Genomic DNA, 27,500 nt, shown 5'->3' with positions numbered 1-27,500 from the left:
ATTTTGATGAGTAATCATACAGAATGCCTTAACAAGGTTGAAATAAGCAACACAGACAGAATGATCCCCATCAATGGTGTTAATCATACCCCAAAAAGTCAACCAAGTTAAGCAAGTAAGACCTGCCCTTCATAAAACCCATACTGATGAGTTAGCAGTTCCGAAGATTGTTTCCATTCACATATTGGGCATGGGGCATGAACTTCTTCTTCTTCTTTCGGCTTTTCCCGGTTAGGGGTCGCCACAGTGGATCACCTGTCTGTTCATAATTGACAGTGGAGTTTTACAGTGTCGAATTGCCAGCTCGGCGCCCAACCTTCCACAGAAGGCACACACACGCACACACTCATGCCTAGGGCCAATTTAGAGTGTCCAATCCACCTACAGCATGTCTTTGGAATGTGGGAGGAAACCGGAGCACCCGGAGGAAACCCACGTGACCACAGGGAGGACATGCAGACTCCGCACAGAAGGCATAAAAGCCGAGGATCGAACCGGAGATCCTCTTGCTGTGAGGTGGCAATGCTAACTGCTGCACCGTCACAAAATGTTAAAAACTCAGCAGATATAAGCAGATAGCAATGACTTACACTAAACATGCAATGAGCTGCACATAAAATACACAAACCATTTGCAAGAGTAATGAGAATATAAACAGGCAGGCAATAATAATAGTCAAAGTATAAACAGGCAGGCAATAATAATAATAGTCAAAGTATAAACAGGCAGGCAATAATAATAGTCAAAGTGTAAGAACAAACTAGGCAATTATTTGTAGAGTGCGAAATAAAGACATGAAGTGTAACGTAAACAAGTTCAATGACTATATTACTGTGTGGTTCCTTGATCTGGAGCCCACCTCAAATTTAACTTAAGGAAGGACCCTCTCAAAAAAAGTAAAAAAAAAGTCCTCTCAAAATCAAGGACCAAAACAACAACAAAAATTGCTCAACTGGGCTGAAACTGTAGCAAATCTTTTGCTGCAAATGTAACACGTAGAGTTACATTTGCAATACTACACACAGATAAGCAATCAACATTCATTTCTGAATGCCTGACTTGGACTTCTACACCATCATCACCTCATAATTGTGTTTCCCAATACCTTGCTTCTGGTAGTTCTGCCCTATACACACTGCTCTCTCTGCACCTCTGGCATTAGATGACATCAATTACATCAAGGAATTCAGAGTTTGGTGGTACTTCTGCCCTATACACACTGCTCTATCTGCACCTCTGGCATTAGATGGGAGCAGTTACATCAAGGAATTTAGAGTTTGGTGGTACTTCTGCCCTATACACACTGCTCTATCTGCACCTCTGGCATTAGATGGGAGCAGTTACATCAAGGAATTTAGAGTTTGGTGGTACTTCTGCCCTATACACACTGCTCTATCTGCACCTCTGGCATTAGATGGGAGCAGTTACATCAAGGAATTTAGAGTTTGGTGGTACTTCTGCCCTATACACACTGCTCTATCTGCACCTCTGGCATTAGATGGGAGCAGTTACATCAAGGAATTTAGAGTTTGGTGGTACTTCTGCCCTATACACACTGCTCTATCTGCACCTCTGGCATTAGATGGGAGCAGTTACATCAAGGAATTTAGAGTTTGGTGGTACTTCTGCCCTATACACACTGCTCTATCTGCACCTCTGGCATTAGATGGGAGCAGTTACATCAAGGAATTTAGAGTTTGGTGGTACTTCTGCCCTATACACACTGCTCTATCTGCACCTCTGGCATTAGATGGGAGCAGTTACATCAAGGAATTTAGAGTTTGGTGGTACTTCTGCCCTATACACACTGCTCTATCTGCACCTCTGGCATTAGATGGGAGCAGTTACATCAAGGAATTTAGAGTTTGGTGGTACTTCTGCCCTATACACACTGCTCTATCTGCACCTCTGGCATTAGATGGGAGGAGTTACATCAAGGAATTCAGAGTTTGGACTCTTCACCCTTCATCCATAAAACAAAAACATATAGATTGCTCCTGAAAATGGGTTTTGAGTTGCTTTCATAAATAAGGTTGCTAATTTGTTTGATGTTTTCTAATAGTGATTTCTAGGATGCTCAGAGTAGGAACAAATATTTGAAAGTCACCACAGTCACTGTTGATGAGCTTGAGATCAAATTCCTAATTTTTCAGATAATATTAGAGAAACTGAAGGGATGATAATTTTCAAGGTCTTTTGTAGCACTACCTCTATTTAGAGATGCAACTTTTTTCTGATTTTCAGATCTGAGGCAAATACTTTGTGGAGAGGCTGAGTTTAAAAAGCATATGTCTGCCTGTTAGACAAGAGGATTAAGGCTATGGGCTGTTAACAAGCTAGTTCCTAAGGTACAGGGTTTGATTCTTTCTGTCTTCATTTGCCTACTCTGACTTTGAGCAACCACTTAACAAGACAGTGCCTCAGAGCAATTGGGAATTTGGTCCAGGCTAATACTGGTCTCCCTGACTGCATGCCAGATGCCTGCTTATGAACCTTTAAGCAGGGTTTCAGTAATAATGTACACTCTGCTAATAAAAATGCAGCCTCACCAGGTATGTTGTCCAGACCAATGGAACTGTTATTTTTAATTTTGACAACAGCTTCCAGGATATCCCATAGTGACAATGAGAAAAAAAACTGTTTAAAGATTCAAGGGAAGGGAAACTGAGATATGAAGTAAGGGAAATCTTTGATCTACATTTCCCAGGTGGGGCATTTGCTATGGCTTCAGTATTAGACTATATAGTGACATTCAATATGAGTTTGCCACTGTATTAGGCATTACTTCTTATATTGTGCTATTCAATATGAGTTTGACATGGTATTGGGCATTATTTCTTATATAGTGCCATTCAATATGAGTTTGCCATGGTATTGGGCATTATTTCCTTATATAGTGCCATTCAATATGAGTTTGCCATGGTATTGGGCATTATTTCTTATATAGTGCCATTCAATATGAGTTTGCCACAGTAGTGGGCATTACTTCTTATATAGTGCCATTCGATATGAGTTTGCCATGGTATTGGGCATTATTTCTTATATAGTGCCATTCAATATGAGTTTGCCACAGTACTGGGCATTATTTCTTATATAGTGCCATTCAATATGAGTTTGCCATGGTATTGGGCATTACTTCTTATATTGCGCCATTCGATATGAGTTTGCCACGGTATTGGGCATTACTTCTTATATTGCGTCATTCGATATGAGTTCACAGCAGTTTTGAGCATTACTTCTTATACTCTTCGTATAGCTGTAAAAGCCCTTTGGTTATCCTTTGAAAAGGTAACGACCTTCACTTCCTTTTCAGCCTTACTCTAGTTAATGATGCACTTAACATCCCTGTGGGCCTGGCTATATTCTTCTTTATGAATGATCACGGAACATTTTTTATACAAATTATATCATTTTATCCTTTTTGTCTGTCTGACAGTTCAGCCATAGGGATTTATTCCAGAGTTCTCCACCATACTTCTTTGTAATAGATACTGACTTATCTACGTATTGGTTGAAATGGCTGTAACAATCATGTGTAAATATGAGGGCTTTAGAGATCAGGTTAGCAGGAGACAAGGCACTTTTGAAATTCTTAAGGTCCCTAGAAAGGGATGTTAGGTTGGCTTTGGAATAGTCTTTGAATTAGGTTGAATTCATAAGTAATGCAGTGCTAATTTTGGGGAGAAAGTTGGCATTCTGATCATTAAATTTCATCAGAGAGGGGCTAACATTTGTAGTTGTACAGGCAGTAGTAATTTTGGTAGTTGAGCAGGCAATGTCGGCATTTGTATGGAAAAAGTCAAATATATTTCTTCCACTCATGAGAACTTAGACAATTTAATCAAGGGGGTTGGTAAAACTGAAGACTATAATTAGGTTGTTGCAATTAATATATATAGAATCCAATAACTGAAAAAAGTAAATGGTCTAGGCACACTGAAGTCGGCTGTTAATTAATTTATTATAAAAAGTCCATACACAAGCGCTTTCACCCTGACACAATGCAGGGCTTTTTCAAGTGAATAAAAAAACTCAGGAAAAAAATCCATTTAAATATCCTTCTTCCCAAAAAAAGGTGCAATAGAATTTTAAAGGCAAATAATCTTCCATTAATTAATACAATAATAATAGCAACACTATATTATTAACATGTTACTTGTTTAAAAACATTACATATTGTTTCAACTACTTCAAGTATGAAACATTTAAAAATTAAAGAAAGCATTATAACATGCTGATTAAATGTTAATAGTCCAAAATAAAAAAAAACAGTGTCAGCAGTTCTATTCTTATATGTACATTTTGCTCATACCTTGCTGGCTTTTTTAATCAAATAGGGCTTTATTGAAATATGGTTATTTAGACCTGGGGGGGGGGGGTTGTTGCATTTAATTTTATTTGCCAGTATGTCTCCCTGCAGATTAACCAGTTCTCCCAGTCTCCCCCCTAGGGTCCATGGTAACTTGATCTAAAATCCCAAAGTAAAAACCTTTATGGTTTGTTTCCACGTGGAGATGTTTATTAAGGGCATTGTTAAAACGTTTTTTCTTTATATGGTAAATATGCTCGTAGATACATTTACTCAATGTCCTTTCTGACTTCCCTACGTAGAAACGTGGACAGTCTCTACATAGGGCCAAGTAAACTATGCCTCTGGTCATACAGCTGCCCTTCCTAAAGGTCACAGTACTGTTCCTGTCATTATTTAACATGACATTTTCCTTGTCAATAATATATTGACAATAATTGCACCTTCCATATTTTCCTGTTCCAAAAGTTCCCTGGTGTCCACCATCATTTTTATTCTTATCAAACATTTTTTTAAAATTTGTCCCTGTTTTGAAAACAAAATGCAGAGTCTCTCCTACTTTGTGTACTATATCCTGCTTGAATTTTAACATTTTCTAATTGTTTTCAACCAAGTTTTTTATTTCTTTTGAAACATTGCTATATTGTATCACTAGGGCCCTTCCAAACTGTTGTTTATTCTCATCTGTTTGGTTATAATGTAGCGTTTTTTCGTATTTCCTAATAGAGGTATGTACTTGTTGTCCCATCCTGCTATCATTTCTGTAGCTACTGTTTCTATTAGCTCATTTGGGTAACCCCTTGCTCTAAATAACCTGGACATCAGTTGTATTTCATCCATAAAATCATCCCTTTCCGAGGTCATTCTTGCAGCTCTGACCATTTGGCCTTTCATAATGCTTTTTTTCTGTTTCCAAGGGTGTGCACTGTTGTAGGGGAGGTATGAATTACTGAATGTTTCTTTACGGTGTATCCTAGATCTTAGCTGCCCATTACTTTTGTCCAACCTGATGTCCAAATAGTCAATCCCAGTAGGGTCATATTTGTATGTGAACCTTAAAAAACTGGTGGTGGAATTCAAGTATTCTATAAAGGTGGTTAGAAGGTCCTTGGACCCTTTCCATATTACAAATATGTCGTCCAAATAGCGACAATATAACTTTATGTGTTGCCAGTAAATAGTGTTGAATAAGTAAGTCATTTCCCACTTTAAAAGGACCAAATTGGTGTATATGGGGGCACACACTGCCCACATAGCTACGCCTTGAATCTGTTTAAAGGTCTCGCATTCAAAACAGATGAAATTGTTCTCCAATACTATTCTCATAAGGTCCACCATTGCGTCCACATCTACCTTTAAAAAAGAACTCTTTTCACTCAAAAGTGCATAAAACATTTCCAAACCTTCTTCCACTGGAATACATGAAAATAAATCAACCACATCAATGGTCAGAAAAAATGTTTTCCCTTCACATATCTCAGGTGTTAAACTTCTCTGGAAGTCCCAAGAATCCTTTAGTAAATGCTTATAGTCTTCTGTTATATGTTTCAAAGAGTGGACTAAGAAAGTGGCTATGAGGTAGGTTTTTGATTGCTGCCAGTTGTATTGTTTAACATATATTGTGCAGCAGTTAGCATTGCCACCTCACAGGAAGAGGTTCACTGGTTCGATTCTTGGCTGGGGTGCCTTCTGTGCGGAGTCTGCATGTCCTCCCTGTGGTCACGTGGGTTTCCTCTGGGTGCTCCGGTTTCCTCCCATATCCCAAAGACATGCTGTAGGTGGATTGGATACTCTAAATTGGCCCTAGGTGTGAGTGCATGCATGTGTGTGCCTTCTGTGGAAGGTTGGGCACCGGGCTGGCAACTCGACACCATAAAACTCCACTGCCGATCATGAGCAGACAGGTGATCTGCTGTGGCGACCCCTAACCAAGAAAAGCCGAAAGAAGAAGAAGAAGAAGTATTGTTTAACACATATTGTACCATTCAAGGGTGTCTCTAGGCCAGTATTGTTCACATAATGCTCTGTCATCCACAAGCATCAGGTAAGCAAGGTATATGGGTAAGGTAGCCCACTCCGTGATCTGATATTGTTTGTTGACTTCACAGGTATTTTAACCCACTAACAATGAAGTGTGTACTCCAACATTGTTAGACTGATATATTGCATAGTTACTATCTGAGTTATTCTTTTATGCCATGCATGTGTGTTCTACTGTCACTGCAGTCTAGTATAACACTGTAGTAGTACTGCCAGGTCATATTATAACGCTGTAGTAGTACTGCCAGGTCATATTATAACACTGTAGTAGTACTGCCAGGTCATATTATAACGCTGTAGTAGTACTGCCAGGTCATATTATAACACTGTAGTAGTACTGCCAGGTCATATTATAACACTTTAGTAGTACTGCAGGTCATATTATAATGCTGTAGTAGTACTGCCAGGTCATATTATAACACTGTAGTAGTACTGCCAGATCATATTATAACACTGTAGTAGTACTGCCAGGTCATATTATAACACTGTAGTAGTACTGCCAGGTCATATTATCACGCTGTAGTAGTACTGCCAGGTCATATTTTCATTCCAGGTATCAGTCAGTCAGTAATCAGCAATGACTCAGTAGCTCACTTTCTTTAACGCTCTACATATAGTACATTTTGCCACACACAGACCAGGTTTCGAATCCAGTGCTAGATAGCACTAAATATTACAGTAGCAATCATGTAATGCTCATAAATTCTCTTTCTACAGGAACTACAGGTAAATGGGTGAGGTAGCCCATATTATGAGTAGAGAACTGTGTCTTTAGATTTCCCAGACTGTTAAAATCATTAACAAGATGTCAAAAATCTGCAATGTGCAGTCAGAAATAATATGTGTAATCCTGGTATCGCTGTATGCCTGGAGTGTCTGATATAAGTTGCTGCAGTCACAGTCACTGCTATTGGGCTCTATTCCCATGCCTGCCAACCAAGGCATGACTGCACTTTAGTGTTTGTATTGTACACATACATATCTCTCAAGTATCACAATTTCACGTTATGTAATTAATAGTGCATAATCTGCCTGTTACAGGAATACCATGGCAATGATTACCTAGATTGCAGAGTATCACCATTTCAGCCTACAGAACACCTTCGTAGTTGTATAGGTCCACCTGATGTCCAAGTCTTTTGTGTAGCTGTGAACCCACAGCTGTTACTGTTTGGTCCATAGTATCCCATGCATATAGCTTGAGAGGTATGTACATGCTACATCAGCTACAGGAAACTTGTACTCACTGTAAACATAAAGAAAATACAGACCCATAGAGTAGATAGTATTACTGTTGTCAAGGAAATAAATTTCTCCCTCTCCCCACTCCTTATCTTCATTTACTTACTGTTGTTATTCACTGGTTATGGTTTACTATTAACATATGTTGTTAGATTAACTGTTTTTTGGGGCATGTGGTATTATTGTTATGTATTATAATAGAGGCATATTAACATATCTTGTTAAAGTGCCTATTTTGTTGGCCTTATGCTGTAACTGTTACTGGCATACTATTATACTGACCGTTATGTTATTTATTGTTATGTTTCACATAATTTGCATTGATTTGTAACTGCGTTATTTCCAATTTTCTGCCATGCTGTTATTATTAACAAAGTTTTTTTAATAACTAACCTATACTTATTGCTATACCTCCATTACCACAGCACCACTGGGTAGGCCGGTTCCTGGTAATCTGCCTACCTTACCTAAACTGGCCATGGCACTTGGTCCTAGCATGTCTGGGACCCAGGCTGGGGGTGCACCCTCCACTACCCCTGCACCACCTGCAGCGCTGGGTGGAATTGCCTCAGGGGATGGGGCCTGGCATCCCCTGGGATTGGCGGAGGAGGGCCTGCATTCACACAGTATCAACTGCGGGTTATTGTGCGCTGGATTGTTCATCAGAGCTATGAACGCAGCCTGTGCCAGATTGAGAGCATGTCAGCTGACCTGGTGGGGCAGGCACACCCTGGCACCCAGTCTCCAGCACAGACACCCTCAGGACAGTGAAGCAGCAGTGTCGACAGTCCCATGGATGGGGACATGAGTCATGCTGCTGCTCTCTGGAGGCACATGCGACTTGGTTGCACAACATCCTCCCCATCCAAGGTGTTTACCCCCTCATGTGTCATACACTGCCCCTGTCTGCTGCCATGTCTGTATGCAAATGCATCCTCTCCTACCCAGCTTACCTCCCCACATGTACCTGTGTCCCTTCCCCTACATTCCACTCTTACCTTAAAAAAAAAAATGGGCACCTGTCCCAAAAAAAATATTGCCCCATACATATATCTCCATGTTGTACATGTGTCCATTGGACACCACTAATCTGGTCTAATTGGCTTGACAACACAGCCATGTTGTCCTCACCCCTCTCACTGGGGTTTGAGAGTCCAAATTCATTTACAAAATCTGTCAAAATTCACAGCTGTTGCTGTACAAGATATGGATAGCTATGTGTCTTTCCTACACCCCTCCTGCACATCCCTAATTGGCTTTCACTATGCTTTTCCCCCTGCTTGCCCCCATTTCACTTCTTTCATATCACTACCCCTTTTTCTTTTATTTCTTTTTTTACTGTGGGTTTACACGGCGCTAAGTGAAGTGGTACAGTCTGGTGTGCCACGCCACTTTGCTTAGCTAAGCTTAAATGAGCTTTAATGATTAAATGTGTTTATTACATTGTTAGACACAACAAAATGAACACCTCTGCCAGGTTTTGAATCCAGGCCCCCCTGCCCGCTTCATTAACCTAGCACACCACACAGATCTGATGTAAAACAGGTGTTTCCAGCAAAACATACTGATTGCAACTTACAGTCATTAGGCATGTAACTGAAATAAAAATTAATGGGAAAAACGGGAGTGTACTCTGTACTCTGGTGCAATAATACTCCAGTAGAGAGGTAGTCATCTGACTGATGCTGACGAAAGCGCTCAATAAATTGGATTTTTAATTGGTGTTTGGACTAGTCTCTTCTTGGCTTTTACACCAGTAGACAGCCAAAGACATAAGAATGGATGGGATGTAAGTGAGGCCTGTGATAGTAGGGATATGTGCCCTTTATCAGCAATGGCAGCAATGGAAAAGTGCATATACAACTGGGACCCTGGTGCAGACATACAGCCATAGAAAGCCATGCACAGACTGATGGATGTAATGTTTCTCACAGCCTGTATATGTGCACATATATCTTGTAAATACATATACTTTTGGAGTGATTCAGTAGTGCAGTCTGTTAAATGCCTTGCATATAGTACATTTTGCCACACACAGTCCTTGGTTCAAATCAAGTTTTGTCTTGCAGTTCAATTACATTATTGTGAAGACAGCAAGTAATGACTGAGTCATGCAATCCTAATCTGCACTGGTTACTGCTAGCTAATGAACTGCTACCCGATTTTGCAAATCAGAGGCCCGCAGGTAAGGACATATTACACATATCTGTATAGCCTAATGATATGTTGCCTACTACTCTGCTATTGGCACCGCTGCATAACAGAAGTACGTTAATCCTATGCCTTGATTGGACTGTACAGGGTACCCTTACCTTGGCTCGGCCTTAATGACAGGGGGTGGCACACCTGCCACAGTTACACGTACAGCTTGCTGTACTCACAAGTGTCCACACTCCCCTCCTATGTGCACTAGGCTGCAGCAGCAGCTGTAGCCTCTACCATACATAGCTGTATGAAAAGGTAGCTGCTACAGACCTACCATACCTTCCAACCCCAGAACAAGTGATCCGGACACAGCCATATGCAATGGGGGGACTAAGGCCCACAGATAGGGGCATGTGTAAAGGTTTGCCCCTACAAAGATATTAGGTAGATAGAATAACAGCTATTGCATTAGCATGCATATCCCAATGGGTATGAAGTCTGACACTCAAGTGTGTCTCTTTCCTTACTGACCTCAACCCACAATGTTTGCCAGTGAACTGCAGGATGACCACTATGTCATGGGACACTGACCACACATATGAGGCAAAACTGTGGACATAACCCATAAATCTCTACAGTTGACAGTTATAGTACCTACTGTCTGCAATGCTGTACTCTCCACACCTCAGTGATGTCCATCTTAACAACTAAGAAAGGGGCCCAGCTCAACATGAAGGCCTACACATTGCACTGTGGTGGCATGTCACTGGCCAATGATAGTGCAATTCAGCTGTTTTGACTGCAGTTAGCAATTCTAAGCCACATACTGGTGCAGCGGTAATTACCTGCTAATGAGCAGTACCTTAAAAAGGCAAGCAGCTAGTTATGGCGAACAACTCTATATGAGACTTCACTCACACATAGAGCGTATTTCCAAAAGTATACCAGAGGCAAAGTATGAGAAAGTAGTATTGAACTACAGCAGGCATGTAATAGATTTCTCCATATAACAGGATGTGGATGGAAGCATGGAGGAGTGAGCAATACAGATTACAGCATTAAGCCTGTCTTAGATCTATGGTAATGATGTGTCAGTGATACATATCTATGGTAATGATGTGTCAGTGACACAGATCTATGGTACTGATGTGTCAGTGATACAGATCTATGGTACTGATGTGTCAGTGACTTAGATGTATGGTACTGATGTATCAGTGATACGGACTTGTCGTAATGATGTGTCAGTGATACAGATCTATGGTACTGATGTGTCAGTGATACAGATCTATGGTAATGATGTATCAGTGATACAGATCTATGGTAATGATGCGTCAGTGATACAGATCTATGGTAATGATGTGTCAATGACACAGATCTATGGTAATGATGTGTCAGTGATACAGATCTATGGTAATGATGTGTCAATGACACAGATCTATGGTACTGATGTGTCAGTGATACAGATCTATGGTAATGATTTATCAGTGATACAAACCTACGATAATGACATGCCAGTGATACAGATCTATGGTACTGATGTGTCAGTGATACAGATCTGTGGTAATGATGTTTCAGTGATACAGATCTATGGTAATGATGTGTCAGTGATACAGATCTATGGTAATGACATGTCAGTGATACAGATCTATGGTACTGATGTGTCAGTGATACAGATCTGTGGTAATGATGTGTCAGTGATACACATCTATGGTAATGATGTATCAGTGATACACATCTATGGTAATGATGTATCAGTGATACAGATCTATGGTAATGACTTGTCAGTGATACAGATCTTTGGTACTGATGTGTCAGTGATACAGATCTATGGTAATGATGTGTCAGTGACACAGATCTATGGTAATGATGTGTCAGAGACACAGACTTATGGTACTGATGTGTCAGTGACTTAAATGTATGGTACTGATGTGTCAGTGAGACAAATCTATGGTACTGATGTGTCAGTGAAAAAAATCTATGGTAATGACATGTCAGTAATACAGATCTATCGTAATGATGTATCAGTAATACAGATCTATGGTAATGACATGTCAGTGATACAGATCTATGGTACTGATGTGTCAGTGATATAGCTCTATGGTACTGATGTGTCAGTGAGACAGGTCTATGGTACTGATGTGTCAGTGATACAGATCTATGGTAATGATGTATCAGTGATACAGATCTATGGTACTGATGTGTCAATGATACAGATCTATGGTAATGATGTATCAGTGATACAGATCTATGGTACTGATGTGTCAGTGATACAGATCTATGGTACTGATGTGTCAGTGAGACAGATCTATGGTACTGATGTGTCAGTGATACAGATCTATGGTAATGATGTGTCAGTCATACAGATCTATTGTACTGATGTGTCAGTGATACAGATCTATGGTACTGATGTGTCAGTGATACAGATCTGTATGGTACTGATGTGTCAATGATACAGATCTATGGTAATGATGTATCAGTGATACAGATCTATGGTACTGATGTGTCAGTGATACAGATCTATGGTACTGATGTGTCAGTGAGACAGATCTATGGTACTGATGTGTCAGTGATACAGATCTATGGTAATGATGTGTCAGTCATACAGATCTATTGTACTGATGTGTCAGTGATACAGATCTATGGTACTGATGTGTCAGTGATACAGATCTATGGTAATGACATGTCAGTGATACAGATCTATCATAATGATGTATCAGTGATACAGATCTATGGTAATGACATGTCAGTGATACAGATCTATCATAATGATGTATCAGTGATACAGATCTATGGTACTGACATGTCAGTGATACAGATCTATGGTACTGATGTGTCAGTGATACAGATCTATGGTAATGACGTGTCAGTGATACAGATCTATGGTAGTGATGTGTCAGTGATACAGATCTATGGTAATGACCTGTCAGTGATACAGATCTATCGTAATGATGTATCAGTGATACAGATCTAGGGTAATGACGTGTCAGTGATACAGATCTATGGTACTGATGTGTCAGTGATACAGATCTATGGTAATGTTGTGTCAGTGATACACATCTATGGTAATGATGTATTGGTGATACAGATCTATGGTAATGACGTGTCAGTGATACAGATCTGTGGTAATGATGTGTCAGTGATACACATCTATGGTAATGATGTATCAGTGATACAGATCTATGATACTGATGTGTCAGTGATACAGATCTTTGGTACTGATGTGTCAGTGATACAGATCTATGGTAATGATGTATCGGTGATACAGATCTATGGTACTGATGTGTCAGTGATACAGATCTATGGTAATGATGTATCGGTGATACAGATCTATGGTACTGATGTGTCAGTGATACAGATCTATGGTAATGACGTGTCAGTGATACAGATCTATGGTAATGATGTATCAGTGACACAGATCTGTGGTAATGATGTGTCAGTGACACAGATCTGTGGTAATGATGTGTCAGTGACACAGATCTGTGGTAATGATGTGTCAGTGACACAGATCTATGGTAATGAAATGTCAGTGACACAGATCTATAGTAATGATGTGTCAGTGATACAGCTCTGTGGTAATGACGTGTCAGTGATACAGATCTATGGTAATGATGTATCAGTGATACAGATCTATAGAACTGATGTGTCAGTGATACAGATCTATGCTAATGATGTGTCAGTGACACATATCTATGGTAATGATGTGTCAGTGACACAGATCTGTGGTAATGATGTGTCAGTGACACAGATCTATGGTAATGACGTGTCAGTGACACAGATCTATGGTAATGATGTGTCAGTGATACCTATCTGTGGTAATGACGTGTCAGTGATACAGATCTATGGTAATGATGTATCAGTGATACAGATCTATGGTACTGATGTGTCAGTGATACAGATCTATGGTAATGATGTGTCAGTTATACAGATCTATGGTAATGACGTGTCAGTGATACAGATCTGTGGTAATGACGTGTCAGTGATACAGATCTATGATAATGATGTATCAGTGATACAGATCTATGGTACTGATGTGTCAGTGATACAGATCTATGGTAATTATGTGTCAGTGATACAGATCTATGGTAATGACATGTCAGTGATACTCTGCTGCCCTACACCTGCAGACATGCCTCTCAACTGTCCTTGATTTTTAATCAAATCTCTGGTCTGCCCTGTCAATTCCTCCTACAATGTTTGGCCATTGTAGGAAATCTAGTGGATTATACATAATACATAGTGACAATGAGTAAGGGTGTGCAGTCCTGTAACGTCATCGATGTGGTAATAAAAGGGAACTGGGTTTTTCCCAAGGGGGGTGAAGACACATGTTTTGGCACTGAGCTTAAGGCCATGGTTCTGATACCAGTTGTTGGTTTCATTGAGGCCTTTCTGTAGGATGTCAACATTAGTTGGGGGTTAATAATAGCTCACAACTTGCAATTGTCTGCTAACATTGTCAGCCAGAGTCCCTTCATGTTGGCTTGGACTTCAGAGAAGTAGATAGCAAACAGGACAGGGCCCAGGACGAAACCCTGTGGGACTCCACTCATCATTGGTCAACAGTCTGACTTGGAGTCAGCTAATTTCACGCTGTGGGTTCTATCTGTGGGCAAGTTTGCAACCCACCTAGTGATATAGGGTTGATGCCTAGCTTAGTGAGTTTTTCTATGATTCCTGAGTGGGGAATGGTGTCAAAGGCCTTAGCCAGATCAAGGTAGACTGTGTGAACCACCTTGCCTTCATCCACAGCTCTGTTGACTGACTCAAAGAAGTCGACCAAGCTGAGCAGGTATGATCTACCCTTCACAAAACCAAACTGTGTAGGCTCCAGAGTTTGAAGATTCCCTATGTCCTTCTTTATTAGGTCCATGATGATGCACTCCATAGCTTTGTATATCAGACTCGTCAGGGTAATGGGGCAATAGTTCCCGGGGTCTATAGTCACTCCTCCCTTGTGGAGAGGGATGACTGTAGCAGTGCACCATTATGTAGGGACAAAGCCTGAGCTGAGGCTGTGATTGAACAAGGCACAAAGGTGCAGTGCCAATTCACTCTGTAGTTCATGTAGAACACAGCCGGGGATATTGTCAGGTCCCATAGAAGCTGTAATCTTGGCTTTGGACAGTGCTGTTTTTAACCTGTGCAGCAGTAATACTGGGTGCCTGGCAATCTACTGGTATTGTTATTGGTCCTTTGTGGGGTGGGGGGTAAAGTTGGCACTGAATCTGTCGACCAGTATATTGGAAATATCTGTTGGCTTGGTATAGGAGGTACCATTGTGCAGTAGCTCAGTGCAAATCTGGGTATTGTCGTGGAGATTCTTTACATAACTATAGAAGGCCTTGTGGTTGTCTTTACTATCTGCTGCAATTCTGCTTTCATAGCTAGCTTTAGAAGATTTGATGAGGGATCTCAATGTTTTGTTGAGACTGATAAGGGAGTTTTTCCAGTCTTGGGACTTAACCTTATTCTGCATCACTTTCCTCCTTCTGTTGTAAAGTTTGTTTATGGCAGCGGACCACCAGATTGTCTTCCTTTTTTTTGAGGAGAGTGTCTTGGTTCTATTGGGTATGGTGAGATCCATGCATTTGTGTACGTGTTCATACAGTGGATTGTTGTATGATTCGTTGGTCCTGAAACTATTCTCCATTTGCATGGGTGCCATGAAGTTGGCCACCTCTTTTTTTTAGGATTCCAAATTTAGCTTTGGAGAAGTTTTTCATGGTGGTTCCCTTTGGGGGGGGTGGGAGGGATGTGGATTTCCAAGGAGATTAGTTTGTGATCGGATATAATCACAGAGGCGTTGACTATTAATATAGACCAATGGTCGAATTCCAGAAAGCATTGGGCAAGTCTATTGGTACATGAGTAGCTTTCCCAGTTAATGGAGGGGTAGTTGAAGTCACCCAGTATGAGAATGTTAGGTTGGACCCTAATATTCCCCAGTGTGCTTAGAAACGTGAAGTGCGAGTCTTGGGACATGGTTGGGGACATTTAGCAGGCTACTACCTGAATCACTGTCTTACTTAATGTTAGCTGCACCTGAAGTATCTCATATGCATTATGTTGGGCTACCAATCTAGAGATGTGCACATCCTTTATGAATATGGAAACACCACCACCTTTGGAGCTTTGGTCCAAGATATGGGGCCAAAAGGTGTGGAATGGGTTATAGCCTGATAGTGCAGGGGTGCTTTTTGCTGCCTTGAACCAGGTCTCTGTTACAGCACAAATGTCAATGTTCTCCATTTTAAGGAGTACTTCGAGCAAGTGCATTTTGAGATTTAGACTTCTAGCGTTGATCAGCATGACCCTCAGATTGCATTTGTTTGTAGCAGTTATGGTGGTAATTTGTTCTTTGGACCACTGCCTAAAAAAGGCACTATAGGGGTGGCAAGAGCCTTGGCCAGTATCCGGAAGCCCAGCGATGACAGATGCAAGCCATCTCTGGCAAAGCATCAAAGTCTGTCAATCATGTTATCCTAGGGATCTATATATATATATATATATATATATATATATATATATATATATATATATAAATGTATATAACAGGGATGTCTCTATAAATGTTGCTGTGTGTGTGTTATGTATTTGACTTCTGTAGATATATGTCGAGAGTCTAGGTATCATTGTAATATATATATATATATATATATATATCTTTATATATATATATATATATATATATATATATATATATATATATATATATATATATATATATATATATATATATATATATATATATATACACATATGTATCGGTAGTATATGTACATGGGGCACATGCTGATAGATGCACTATGCATGTGGGAGGGGGATAGGGTCAGACAGATATGTAGAGGTAGCTGTCTATATGTACAGATGTAGTTACACATAGCAGGTCTTTGGGAAGAAGAGGCAAAAGAATTATACTCAAGTAAGCTAAGTGTTGGAGCATGCCCAGAAGGACTGTCAGTACTCCAGGCCTCAGCTACCTGCACTCCAGGCCGGGATTTTATGTGCAACAGACATTGGCAGCTGCACCTGTTTCCGCAATACAGCACTTCCCTGACATTGTCCATGGCATTCCTGTCTGTGTGCTGTAATTAATATGTGACTGGGGTACATAATCTAACAGCTCATACAGAGTGAAAGTCTGCATACCTCTCAGAGAGGCTCTGACTATACATGTTTTTTTCATAATGCCCAGCATTTCACCCCATATAGGTTCATAGGTTCATAGGAAGGTACTAGGCTATTAGCCCTATGGCCTATATAATCCTAGCCAAAAAGGTACCCTGGCTTTTGCCACCCAAGAAAATTATTTTCCTGGGCCCCTGTTGAGCAGAGCCACAGAAGTGATCCCCGGGGTGAATTTCCTATTTCTCATCCAATCATCAAGATTTTTCTTGAAGAATGCTAATGAGGAGCTCTGTTTGACATAAATAGGTAGTCTGTTCCAGAGTATGGGAAGTCTCTGGGACAGGAATCTATCCCTCCAGCATGTTCAATTTATTGTTGTGACAAGGTTTAGGTCCCTAGAACATGTAGCTCGGAGGGATTGGGATTTCTTTAAATGGAGCATGTCCAACAGCTCTGGGTTTGACATAGCTTTGTATGTTAGGCAGAGATCGTCTCTGAGTAGGCAATTTGCTACAGAGTAAAGCTGGAGTTTTTTGAGATGGTCTGCGTATGGCATCTGTTTGAGGCCAGTAATCCTTTTTGTGAGGTATTTCTGTGGCCTTTCCAGTTGTTGTAGATGTCTTGTGAGGTACATACCAAAAGGGGCATTGTACTCTATAATGGGTCTAATAAGTGATGAGTAGAGGGGAACAATCACCTCTTTTTTTCTGGATGAGAAACCTTTTGTGATGAGGTGAGCCACATAGAAGGATTTCCTGACCACTGTGGCGATGTGAATATCAAAGGAGAGACTACTGTCCACCTGTGTCCCAAGGTCTCTTATCACACTTTCAGTGTTAATTAGACTACCACTTATGTGGTAGTTCATGGGTACAGAGTTTTTGCCAAAGGGGATGACAATACACTTTTTGGCATTGAGCTTCAGGCCATGGCTTTGACACCAGGCATCTGTCTCAGTGAGGTTCTTTTGTAGTATGTCCACATTGTAAGGAGTTTCGATTATGGCTCCTAGTTTGCAGTCATCTGCATACTTTGTTAGCCAAAGACCTTCTGTGTTAGCCTGTACTTCAGAGAAGTAGATACCAAACAGGAGAGGACCCAGGACTAAACCCTGTGGTACTCCACTTGTCACTGGTCTGAAGCTGGATTTGGAGTCTGCTACTTTCACAGTGTGGGTTCTGTCCATGAGCCAGATGGCAACCCATCTTGTGACATAGGGATTCATACCTAGTTTTGTGAGCTTATCTATAATTCCAGAGTGGGGGATGGTGTCAAAAGCCTTGACGAGATCTAGATACGCTATGTGAACCACCTTACCCTCATCTATAGCTTTGGTGACTGCTTCAAAGAAGTCATTCAGGTTTAGGAGACATGGCCTGCCTTTTACAAACCCAAACTGGGTAGGGTCCAGAGTTTGGAGATTACCAATGTCTTTGTTTATGAGTTCCATGATGATACATTCCATGGCCTTGCAGACCAGGCTCATCAGGCTAATGGAGCGGTAGTTCAAGGGGTCTGTCGTGGCTCCCCCTTTGTGGAGTGGGATAACTATTGTGATGCGCTATTCCGTGGGCCCAAAGCCTGAGGTGAGGCTATGATTTAACATGGTACTTAGGTAGGGTGCCAGTTCATTCTGTAGTTCATGCAGAACGCAGCCTGGGATATTGTCAGATCCCATGGATGCTGTGTTCTTGGATTGGGAGAGTGTGTTTTTTACCTGTGCAGCCATGATTACAGGAACCTTGCATTCTTCCGGTATAGAGATGGGCCCTCTAGGGGGTGAGAGGGGGGTAAAGTTAGCACTGAACCTATCTGCCAGGATGTTGGCAATATCAGTTGGTTCTGTATATTTAGTGCCATTGTCCTGTAACTCAGAGCAGATCTGAGTGTTGCCATTGAGATTCTTGACATAGCTATAGAATGCTTTGTGGTTGTCTTTAGAGTCAGTGGCAATTTTGTTTTCATAACTAGCTTTGGAGGATTTTATGAGGGATCTCAGCTTCTTACTGAGGTTGACCAGGGAGTTTCTCCAGTCATGGGATTTTACTCTTTTTTGCAACAGTTTCTTTCTTCTGTTGTAGAGTTTGTTTATGGCAGAGGACCACCAGATTGGCTTCCTTTTTTTGGAGGATAGCATCTTGGTTCTATTAGGGATAGCATGATCCATGCACTCGTGTAAGTGCTTATAAAGTGCATTTGTGTAGGATTCAGCAGTCGTACCTCTATTGTCCATCAGCATGGATGTCATGAAGTTTGCCACTTCTGTCTTAAGAATATGTCTGGCTTGTTCCTCATACATTTGTGGTGTTCCAGTAAAATGTTGTAAAAGGTAGTCAGTGAATAGTACGAACTACAGACAAATAGTTACATGTTGGACTTTATATCCTTCAGATATGCTGTACTGATGCAACCCGCTTTCATACTAGCCATCTTGTAGTGAATCATAGCATCTGAATGTCTGTCTCTAGTTTTGGCCCATTGTCCTCCCGTTGTCCCTGGCTTTGTTCAGCTTTCATGCAGTAAGAGATTGAGGGGTGTGACAGTCTGTGGTGACACCACCATACAACTACCTCACATGCAACAGATGATATGGATACTGCCAGATTCAAACCATCAACATCATCACCCATTTGAATGTCCCTAGCCTACTGAGCTGCACAGGCTGCCAGACAGGGATGCATCATTCATCACACAATCAGCAGCATACAGACATACATTGTCACTCCTGCTTTATGTGAGACATAGAATGTGTGGCCAGGTTCTGTGTGACATCCCTGGAATTGGCTGATCTGTTGATGTATCACTGCAGATTTACTGTTACAGCAGTTGTCTGAGTACACTGATGTGTTGGGGGTGGGGGGATTACCAGCCCATGCTCTGCTGGCATAGACATTTGTGCAACTGTCATGTGACCCCACTGTTTGCCATCTCCCTAGAATAACATAGTGGACTTTTCAGCCATGTGGCCTGGTGCATGTTATGAAGCACATACTATTGGACAGGCTACCTGTTGTCCCAATTGGCTGTTAGATCTTCCCAAGTAGCCCAGTAGCGTACTATATTCCCTTGCATACATGCGGTAGTTCCATACATATGCTACCAAATGCAAGTACCCCTTACAAGTGGTGAATTGGTGTGTGACTTACCTTGCAAATGCAGTAGTTGAGAGACCTGTAGTTCTGGGCTTACTCTGTCTGATGCATGCAGTACACAGCGAATACATGGTTAGGTACAGGTTGTGTGGGCTGGCTGGCATAATTTTTACTAATATGTATGTGAGTCAGTCTCTAGGGCCCATATGTTGTCAGTGCATGTGCTATACATTGTCTCTAGGCCAAGGCCAGGGCATACTGGGCACGCCTATGTCTGCCTACAGGAACAACTTCAGGGGTTTCCTCCTTGGATTCCCCCTGTGGGTGTGGCTGTGGTGACCTAGGCACTGATGGGGGGCTTTGTATCCCTTCACTTTGCTGATATTGATGCAGCTGTTTCCCAAGGATGATATCATGTAAAATGCACATCCTGTGAATATGTGTTCACATGTGGCTGCAGAGTACTGCAGGGCTTCACCAGATATAGGGCTTCACCAGATATATCAAGGGACCAGAACTGTGACTTCAGCAGCTCAGACACATGCTCTATGATGTTCCTAGTTTGTGCATGTGCCTGATTATGACATTCTTCGGTGGGTGTGTGTGCATTTTGATAGGTATCATCATCATGGTTCCAGTGCGTAGCCAGCATCCCCCAGTAAATGGCAGTGTGGAATGTCCCTTGGAGGGTGGCCTAATAGTTAAGGTGTTTGCCTTACAAACACAAGGTGCAGCGTTTGAGTCTCACAAGGGATAATTGGCTAGGCTTAAAATGGCTCGCAAGGGCATTTAGCTTAGTACTAACAGAGCGAGCAAACATCTGGTACAGCTGTGATACTTGCCAGATATAGAAGTTGTGATAACTGCCAGTGCTTCCAGCACACACATTCATGATAATGCCATGGGTATTGCAAATGACCTGGCAGTTGATGGAGACATACCCCTTGTGGTTGATGTAGATTCTACCCTCCTTACTGGCTGGTGTCTTGATGTGTACATGAGTGCAATCTATGGCAGCCAGTACCTTATGGTAGTGTGCTACATGGTAGAAGTGTTGCATACTGCTGGCCCTCACCTCAGGGGTGAGGGGACAATAAATGTGCTCACTGCCATGTGGTAGCATGGTGGAGTACCCTGGATGCTGATGCCTGTGAGACCCCCATCACGTCCCCAGTTGGTCTTTGGAAAGTACCTGTAGCCAATATCCTAAGATCTACACATACCTTTGTTTCCATTGGGATGGGTTCCCCTCTGTTTGCTCTGGGTCTGAGTTGAGGTCGGCAGAGTTCAGTGAGTTCTTGTAGTATGTCCCTGTCCACCCTGTAGTGCTTTACAATCTCCAGCTCATGAAGCTCCTGGAAGGTTACCCTGGGCCTGAACACTCTTCTCTTTCTCAGTTTAGGCCTATAATCATCAGCAGCAGCACCTCTGACCTCAGCATCTAGCACATACAGATGTAGCAGAGCTGCAGCAGCAGCACCTCTGACCTCAGCATCTAGCACATACAGATGTAGCAGACCTGCAGCAGCAGCACCACTGACCTCAGCATCTAGCACATACAGATGTAGCAGACCTGCAGCAGCAGCACCACTGACCTCAGCATCTAGCACATACAGATGTAGCAGACCTGCAGCAGCAGCACCACTGACCTCAGCATCTAGCACATACAGATGTAGCAGACCTGCAGCAGCACCTCTGACCTCAGCATCTAGCACATACAGATGTAGCAGACCTGCAGCAGCAGCACCACTGACCTCAGCATCTAGCACATACAGATGTAGCAGACCTGCAGCAGCACCTCTGACCTCAGCATTTAGCACATACAGATGTAGCAGACCTGCAGCAGCAGCAGCCCCATTGACCTCAGCATCTAGCACATACAGATGTAGCAGACCCCAGCAGCAGCACCACCACTGACCTCAGCATCTAGCACATACAGATGTAGCAGACCTGCAGCAGCAGCAGCCCCACTGACCTCAGTATCTAGCACATACAGATGTAGCAGACCTGCAGCAGCAGCACCACTGACCTCAGCATTTAGCACATACAGATGTAGCAGACTTGCATCAGCAGCACCTCTGACCTCAGCATCTAGCACATACAGATATGGCAGACCTGCAGCAGCCCCTAGCATCCCTTCAGTTAAAACTCTAAAGTCTGTACTCCACTGGTGCAGAGTAAGGGGGTAAAAGCAGATTGTAGTGTGAATGCAACATTCATAGTGCTCTGCTGTAGGTGCACCATGTGTGATTGGCTACCCATGATGCACTCCACCTGCCAAGTACATCATTAATGACTGTTAAAGGCCTTAGTTTAAGTGAAACAGAGATCATCAGTAATTAAGATATCATGCCTTTCTCAGAAAATTTTTTCTTTTTTATGAAAGCCTTCCTCCCTCAGTAGAGCACTGTGTTGTACAAACAAATGCCGCAAAGGTAAACAGTGCTCAGCACTTAGTGTTCATGCCCCCATGAAAGGTCATATTCAGCACGGTGGCACGCCATGCAAACATGCTTAAACCTGATGTAATATGCACCCCAAAGGTAAACAAAGCTTAACAGTCAGCGTGCACACCCCAATGCTCATCAGGGCACTGCACAAACAGGCACCCCTGATCTCCAATGAGCTTACAAGTACTCAGACACACACCGCCTTTGATGTCAGCCACCTTTTCTGTGGACACCAACACGTTCTGTGCCTATACGGCAGCACATTTGCATAGGGATCTGTGCACACAATCTGGAAACAATACAATTCCAGGGACTGCCTCCTTAGCAACAGAACCATTCCACCATTGCCGATACTCCATGCAGGGTCCTATAATACATTACTGTCACATACTACTAAATTTTGTTTTTACACTTTTTAAGTTTTTTTTTTTTTTCATAATAGCATTTTTGTGCACTGCGGTGTGCTGCTCAAACATACCCACATTATTAAAAAAATAATTATTTATAATTATTTTCCTTATATTTTTGAACACAAAGTGGGTAGTTTTGCACATACATGTCTCTGCTATGCTATTCTGCCCATCTACCTGCACTTTTACAGCTCGTTTTTTTTTTTTTACATCCTGTACATGGAATTTTTCTGTGTACACTGCAGACACTGCAGGACTGCCTATCTGCTTCCTGGATCATTCTACCTCCCTCATTTGTATGCAATTCACCTGCTTATCAAGTAATTTACATGCCATGGATACTTCCATGTAGACACGTGTGTGTGCACTACCCAGCTCTGTTTACTGGATCGCACACCTACTTTCTTTCATGTAAGCAGTGTGCCAGTATGCCTACAAGGAAAAAAAAGCCCATGGAGGCTGTATTAAATCACCCCCCCAAGGTCTTGTAACTCAATGCCGTTATCATCATGCACTGTGGACTAAACAGATTACAGTATTCATTGATCAGATTGACCGTTATCACTTTTGACCTTAAACAATACATGCACAGAAAAATGTTTTTCCTCACCACAGGTTACTGTGCCTTGTTTTCGTGATCCTGCTAATTCGTTGCCATATTTATCAACACACCAGCACTGGCCTGTGCTGCTGTGACACTGAGCCCCTCTGTAGTACCCATCCTCATTACATCGTGGAATGAAAGCACCTGAATCAAAGAAAATAAAACCAACCAAGTGAAACATTTGCATCCATAAATACAGATTCATCTGTGTTTTTCAGAACTGCATGACTGTCCTGCTTTTACTTCAACAACATACATTTAAGTGTAGTTGCAACATTTGTGGAGGGCTATAAATAAACTGCAAAGTAATACAGTAGGGCGTGCTTTTGCAGTTACCATCAACTTGAAGTGCAACCAGTCAGAAAACGTGTTGCTATTAAACATTTCATTTCCCAATGATAATTTTGTTTGCAGAATTAAACACATGGTAAATACCTTAAAAGTACAACAGTAGTTAACTCCATATAGCCCAGTTATGTATACTTCCAACAATGTATACTCAAAAAGTTACAAAAGTATTATTTGAACTCAGAAGGAATACTGTCTACCACAGTCCCAGGTAGCCTCTCCAACATTTTTCTTACTCCAGAAATACTTGCCTTCAATTCCACGGCAACCAGGTTGTACAGAGAGGCTTGACCAATCCAAATACATACCTGCTTTACTTATACAGTGTATCTGTCAGATACGTAAATGAAGGGCAGCTGTTCTGACAATTCAATATTTCACATTAAATGGCATATCCCATTGTCTTTGGTTACCTTGGCAGTTACGTTATTAATAATGCCTGCAATAATGACCATCTATTATACAGTTATCTCAATTATTCCAGTAATGCAGCTATAACCCAGGTAGCATACTCAAAGAACTGTTGTAACTGCCACTTCTAAACAAAAACGTGGACAGGTATATCACTTTAAATGAAGGAACCTGATCCCATTTTGACACCTTCAGGAGAGAAAAAATAAATATTCATTGCAATACAGCTGAAAACCCATAATGGCCTCTATTTGGCTCTAGGTTGTTAACATACAACTGACTCGTAAAATGTATCTAGGGGGTGAAGGGTCTAACAAATTAGAACCATTTTGCAGTGAGTGTATAAAACAGCAGTCACATAATGAAGAGCATACTTCTGTTTGAAAATAACTGTTTTATTGGGGCTATGCCCCCCATTCCATCTCATACTTATTAGTATCAGCTCTGAAGTTGGCATTACTCAGGAGAAAAGGCAACTGTTTCACAAAAATTAACATTTATCTGTACTCTTTCTTATATAACCTTAGAATCTGATTTTTTTTGTAACACTGCTCAAATTTCTCTTTTTCAAGACTAGTTTTTAGGAAAAAAAGAATAATTGTTATGGACAACCAGTAACAGTGTCATGCCTGAAATTTATCTCATACTGCTTTATACCTGTAGTACACTGTTTCATAGGAGTAAAGTATATAATTGTTAAAGAAATATCACTTTGCATTTTTTTAATTGCAGTACACAAATGTACCAGAAAGTTGCCAAATTTTCTATCCATTTAGTACAAATATTGTTGAACTGTAGTATACAACAACTATCTAGGAGTTCTCTGAATCTCCTTCTTTTGAAGTGGACTTGTCTATTTTTATACACCCTCACAATTTAGGAAAGGCTTCAGTAATCTCCTATAGATTAATAAATAGTCTATCACCAGTAGCTAAGCTTTGCATCTCCTTTCTTCCATTCAGTTTGCAACATCTTACATATTTTGTTACCCTTCAAAGTTGATTAGATTAGTTATTTCAGCTATTTGTTCCAGCCTCTCCAGTTGAACTTGAGAGTTTTGCTTTCCATATTCTTTTAAGGTGAACTTAATCACCACTGACATGCAGTCCTGTTACTGCACCCACCTAAAGGCCCCTGTTGCCCTCTGCATCTCCCTCTATTCTTGTAAGAAGAAGCTGGGCCTCTGTGCTGTATAACAGCAGTGCTGCAGTCAGTATCAGCCTACTCCATCCCTTTAAATTGCTGCATCAGTATTTTACATAGATTAATCCAGATAGAATCACTTTAGCTAGCACATCTGGGAGACTCTTATCTCTCTGATACCCTCCCTGTGGGCGGAATATTTTGCAAAGGTACTTTCTGTTTAAAAGTGAGTAAATAAAGTGTAAAAAAAGGGTTTATATGTCATTATTTTTAAATGTTTAATTTCTAAATGTTTAAAAAGTTGTTTTTTGTAAACATTAATTCGCAAATGGAAGAATGGTGCAATGGTGTTGCAGTTTGCGTTGTCACCTCACAGCAAGAGATTCTGCGGTTCGATTCTCGGCTGGTGGTGTGAACTCTGCATGTCCTCCTTGCATTTGTGTGGGTCTTCGTGGGTGCTCTGGCTTCCTCCAACCTTATAAAGACATGGGGCATTTCTCTTCAGGCATCTGCTGAAAATTGGCTTGTTCCAAGTCAGACTTTCCCAGTAAACAAATGTTAAATAAATAAATAAAATAAAAAAATGAATGCACTTTCCCTTGACACGAAGTTGAATAATAGAAGCAGTCTTGATATGAACTGGAGTCAATCTCTGCTACAAAGCATTTCAAACTGCTTTTTACACTTCAACTCCCCCTCCATCAAAACCCACATCTGTGGTAAACAAAGAACAGAATATCAAGTCTAGTATCTTCACAATGTAATCATAAATGACTCCTGAGCGCCCCCCCCCCAAATAAGTGATAAATGACAGAAAAATCAAACCTGGTACCTTCAAAATGTAATTATAAACAACTCTTGAGGTAAGGCTCTAATAGTAAAAAAAAGAAACATTTACAATATAAAGTATTTCAGAACTAGTACTGGAATGCCTGTATCAACAAACTCTGTGGAAAAGAAAAAGCTCCCTAACAACCATGCAAGATACCCACATTATCTTACAAAGATGACCTAAAATTGGTAAATAAGTCCCTCAAACTTATTATTAGGAAATTCCAGGATGACTATGAATTTAGGGTTGAAACTATTTTAAAAATTAACCAGAATACTACCTCCTTTTCTGATCCTATGGATATTTCTATATTCTTGCAAATAAATTCTCTTCTGATTTCAGCTCACCTAAGCTTTTCTCTGCCCCTTTTACTCCATCAATCTGGACTTAGTACTTTTGTCATTTTTAAAAATGAAAAATACCTGCTTAGTACTTTTGGCATTTTTCAAAATTAAAACTACCTGTTTCATGGGTCACGACAGTATCCAAGGATGTTTGCAGAGAAGCATTACATTCTACCTAGCAAAATCACCCATCAGCTCCTGAACCTGAGTCTATTCACTGGTTTGAACCCCGAGGTGTGGAGAGTAGGTGACGTGGTACCTTGCATAGAGGTGGTCTCTTTATTCATTCTATAAATTAAAACCTAGCAGTCTCAATTGTATTATTTGAAAGGCTACTTAATGTATTTTAGCTGAATGAATAAACAAAGGCATGCATAACCTTATACCCCTAACTATTTCTCAGTTCGGCTTCATAAAAGGCAGATCATGCCCATTCAGCCTGTTGGAGGGCTTCAAAAGGGTTACAAAGCCATGGACATATGGTCCATACTGCTGACTTGGACTTTGCCAAATGCTCCCACACCATCCCTTAAGCTGGGATTATTGACAACCCCCCACTTGACATTAATCAATATGCAGTTCACTCACTAAATAACTGGCCATAAGATAGAATGAATAACAACAAGGTCAGAATTATTTGCTCTAGAAAGAAAAGTATATTACCAGTAGTGTCTCCCAGAGCTATGTCTTGTTTTTTTTTCATCTCTGGTATATTAGTCTCTGGCATGAAAGGTATATTAATGGACTATAGGGTTGTTATGAATTCACACTCTGATACTCAATTTCTCCAGCAAGAGATAGTTAAAACAAAGGGTCTATGTCAGAAAAATGAAAGATCAATGTCTTGAACGCTCATATGAGCAAATATTCCAAAACTCGAAATTGCTATTGTGGGGGGCTGTGCCTCCTATACCACCCTGCTAAATGTATATTCCAACGTAGAGATTGCACTACAGTGAGGAAAGAACAAATATTCTGATCCACACTGTAGTGCAAAAAAAC

At 41.1% G+C, this 27,500-nt stretch overlaps 1 protein-coding gene across 1 annotated transcript in view; it reads right to left on the bottom strand.

The window, feature by feature from the left end:
• Positions 1 to 27,500, bottom strand: part of SPOCK1 (SPARC (osteonectin), cwcv and kazal like domains proteoglycan 1) — a 2,429,073-nt gene that overhangs the window by 73,234 nt on the left and 2,328,339 nt on the right. The window contains exon 9 of the mRNA XM_044069840.1: positions 23,427 to 23,564. Coding sequence (XP_043925775.1) covers positions 23,427 to 23,564 — 138 coding nt within the window. The remainder of the gene's footprint in view (positions 1 to 23,426; positions 23,565 to 27,500) is intronic.

This window comes from Protopterus annectens, chromosome 4.part0, assembly GCF_019279795.1.
Source record: "Protopterus annectens isolate FY-2018-M chromosome 4.part0, PAN1.0, whole genome shotgun sequence".
Classification (NCBI taxonomy): Eukaryota; Metazoa; Chordata; order Ceratodontiformes; family Protopteridae; genus Protopterus; species Protopterus annectens.
This window is presented reverse-complemented; position numbering and strand designations above follow the sequence as displayed.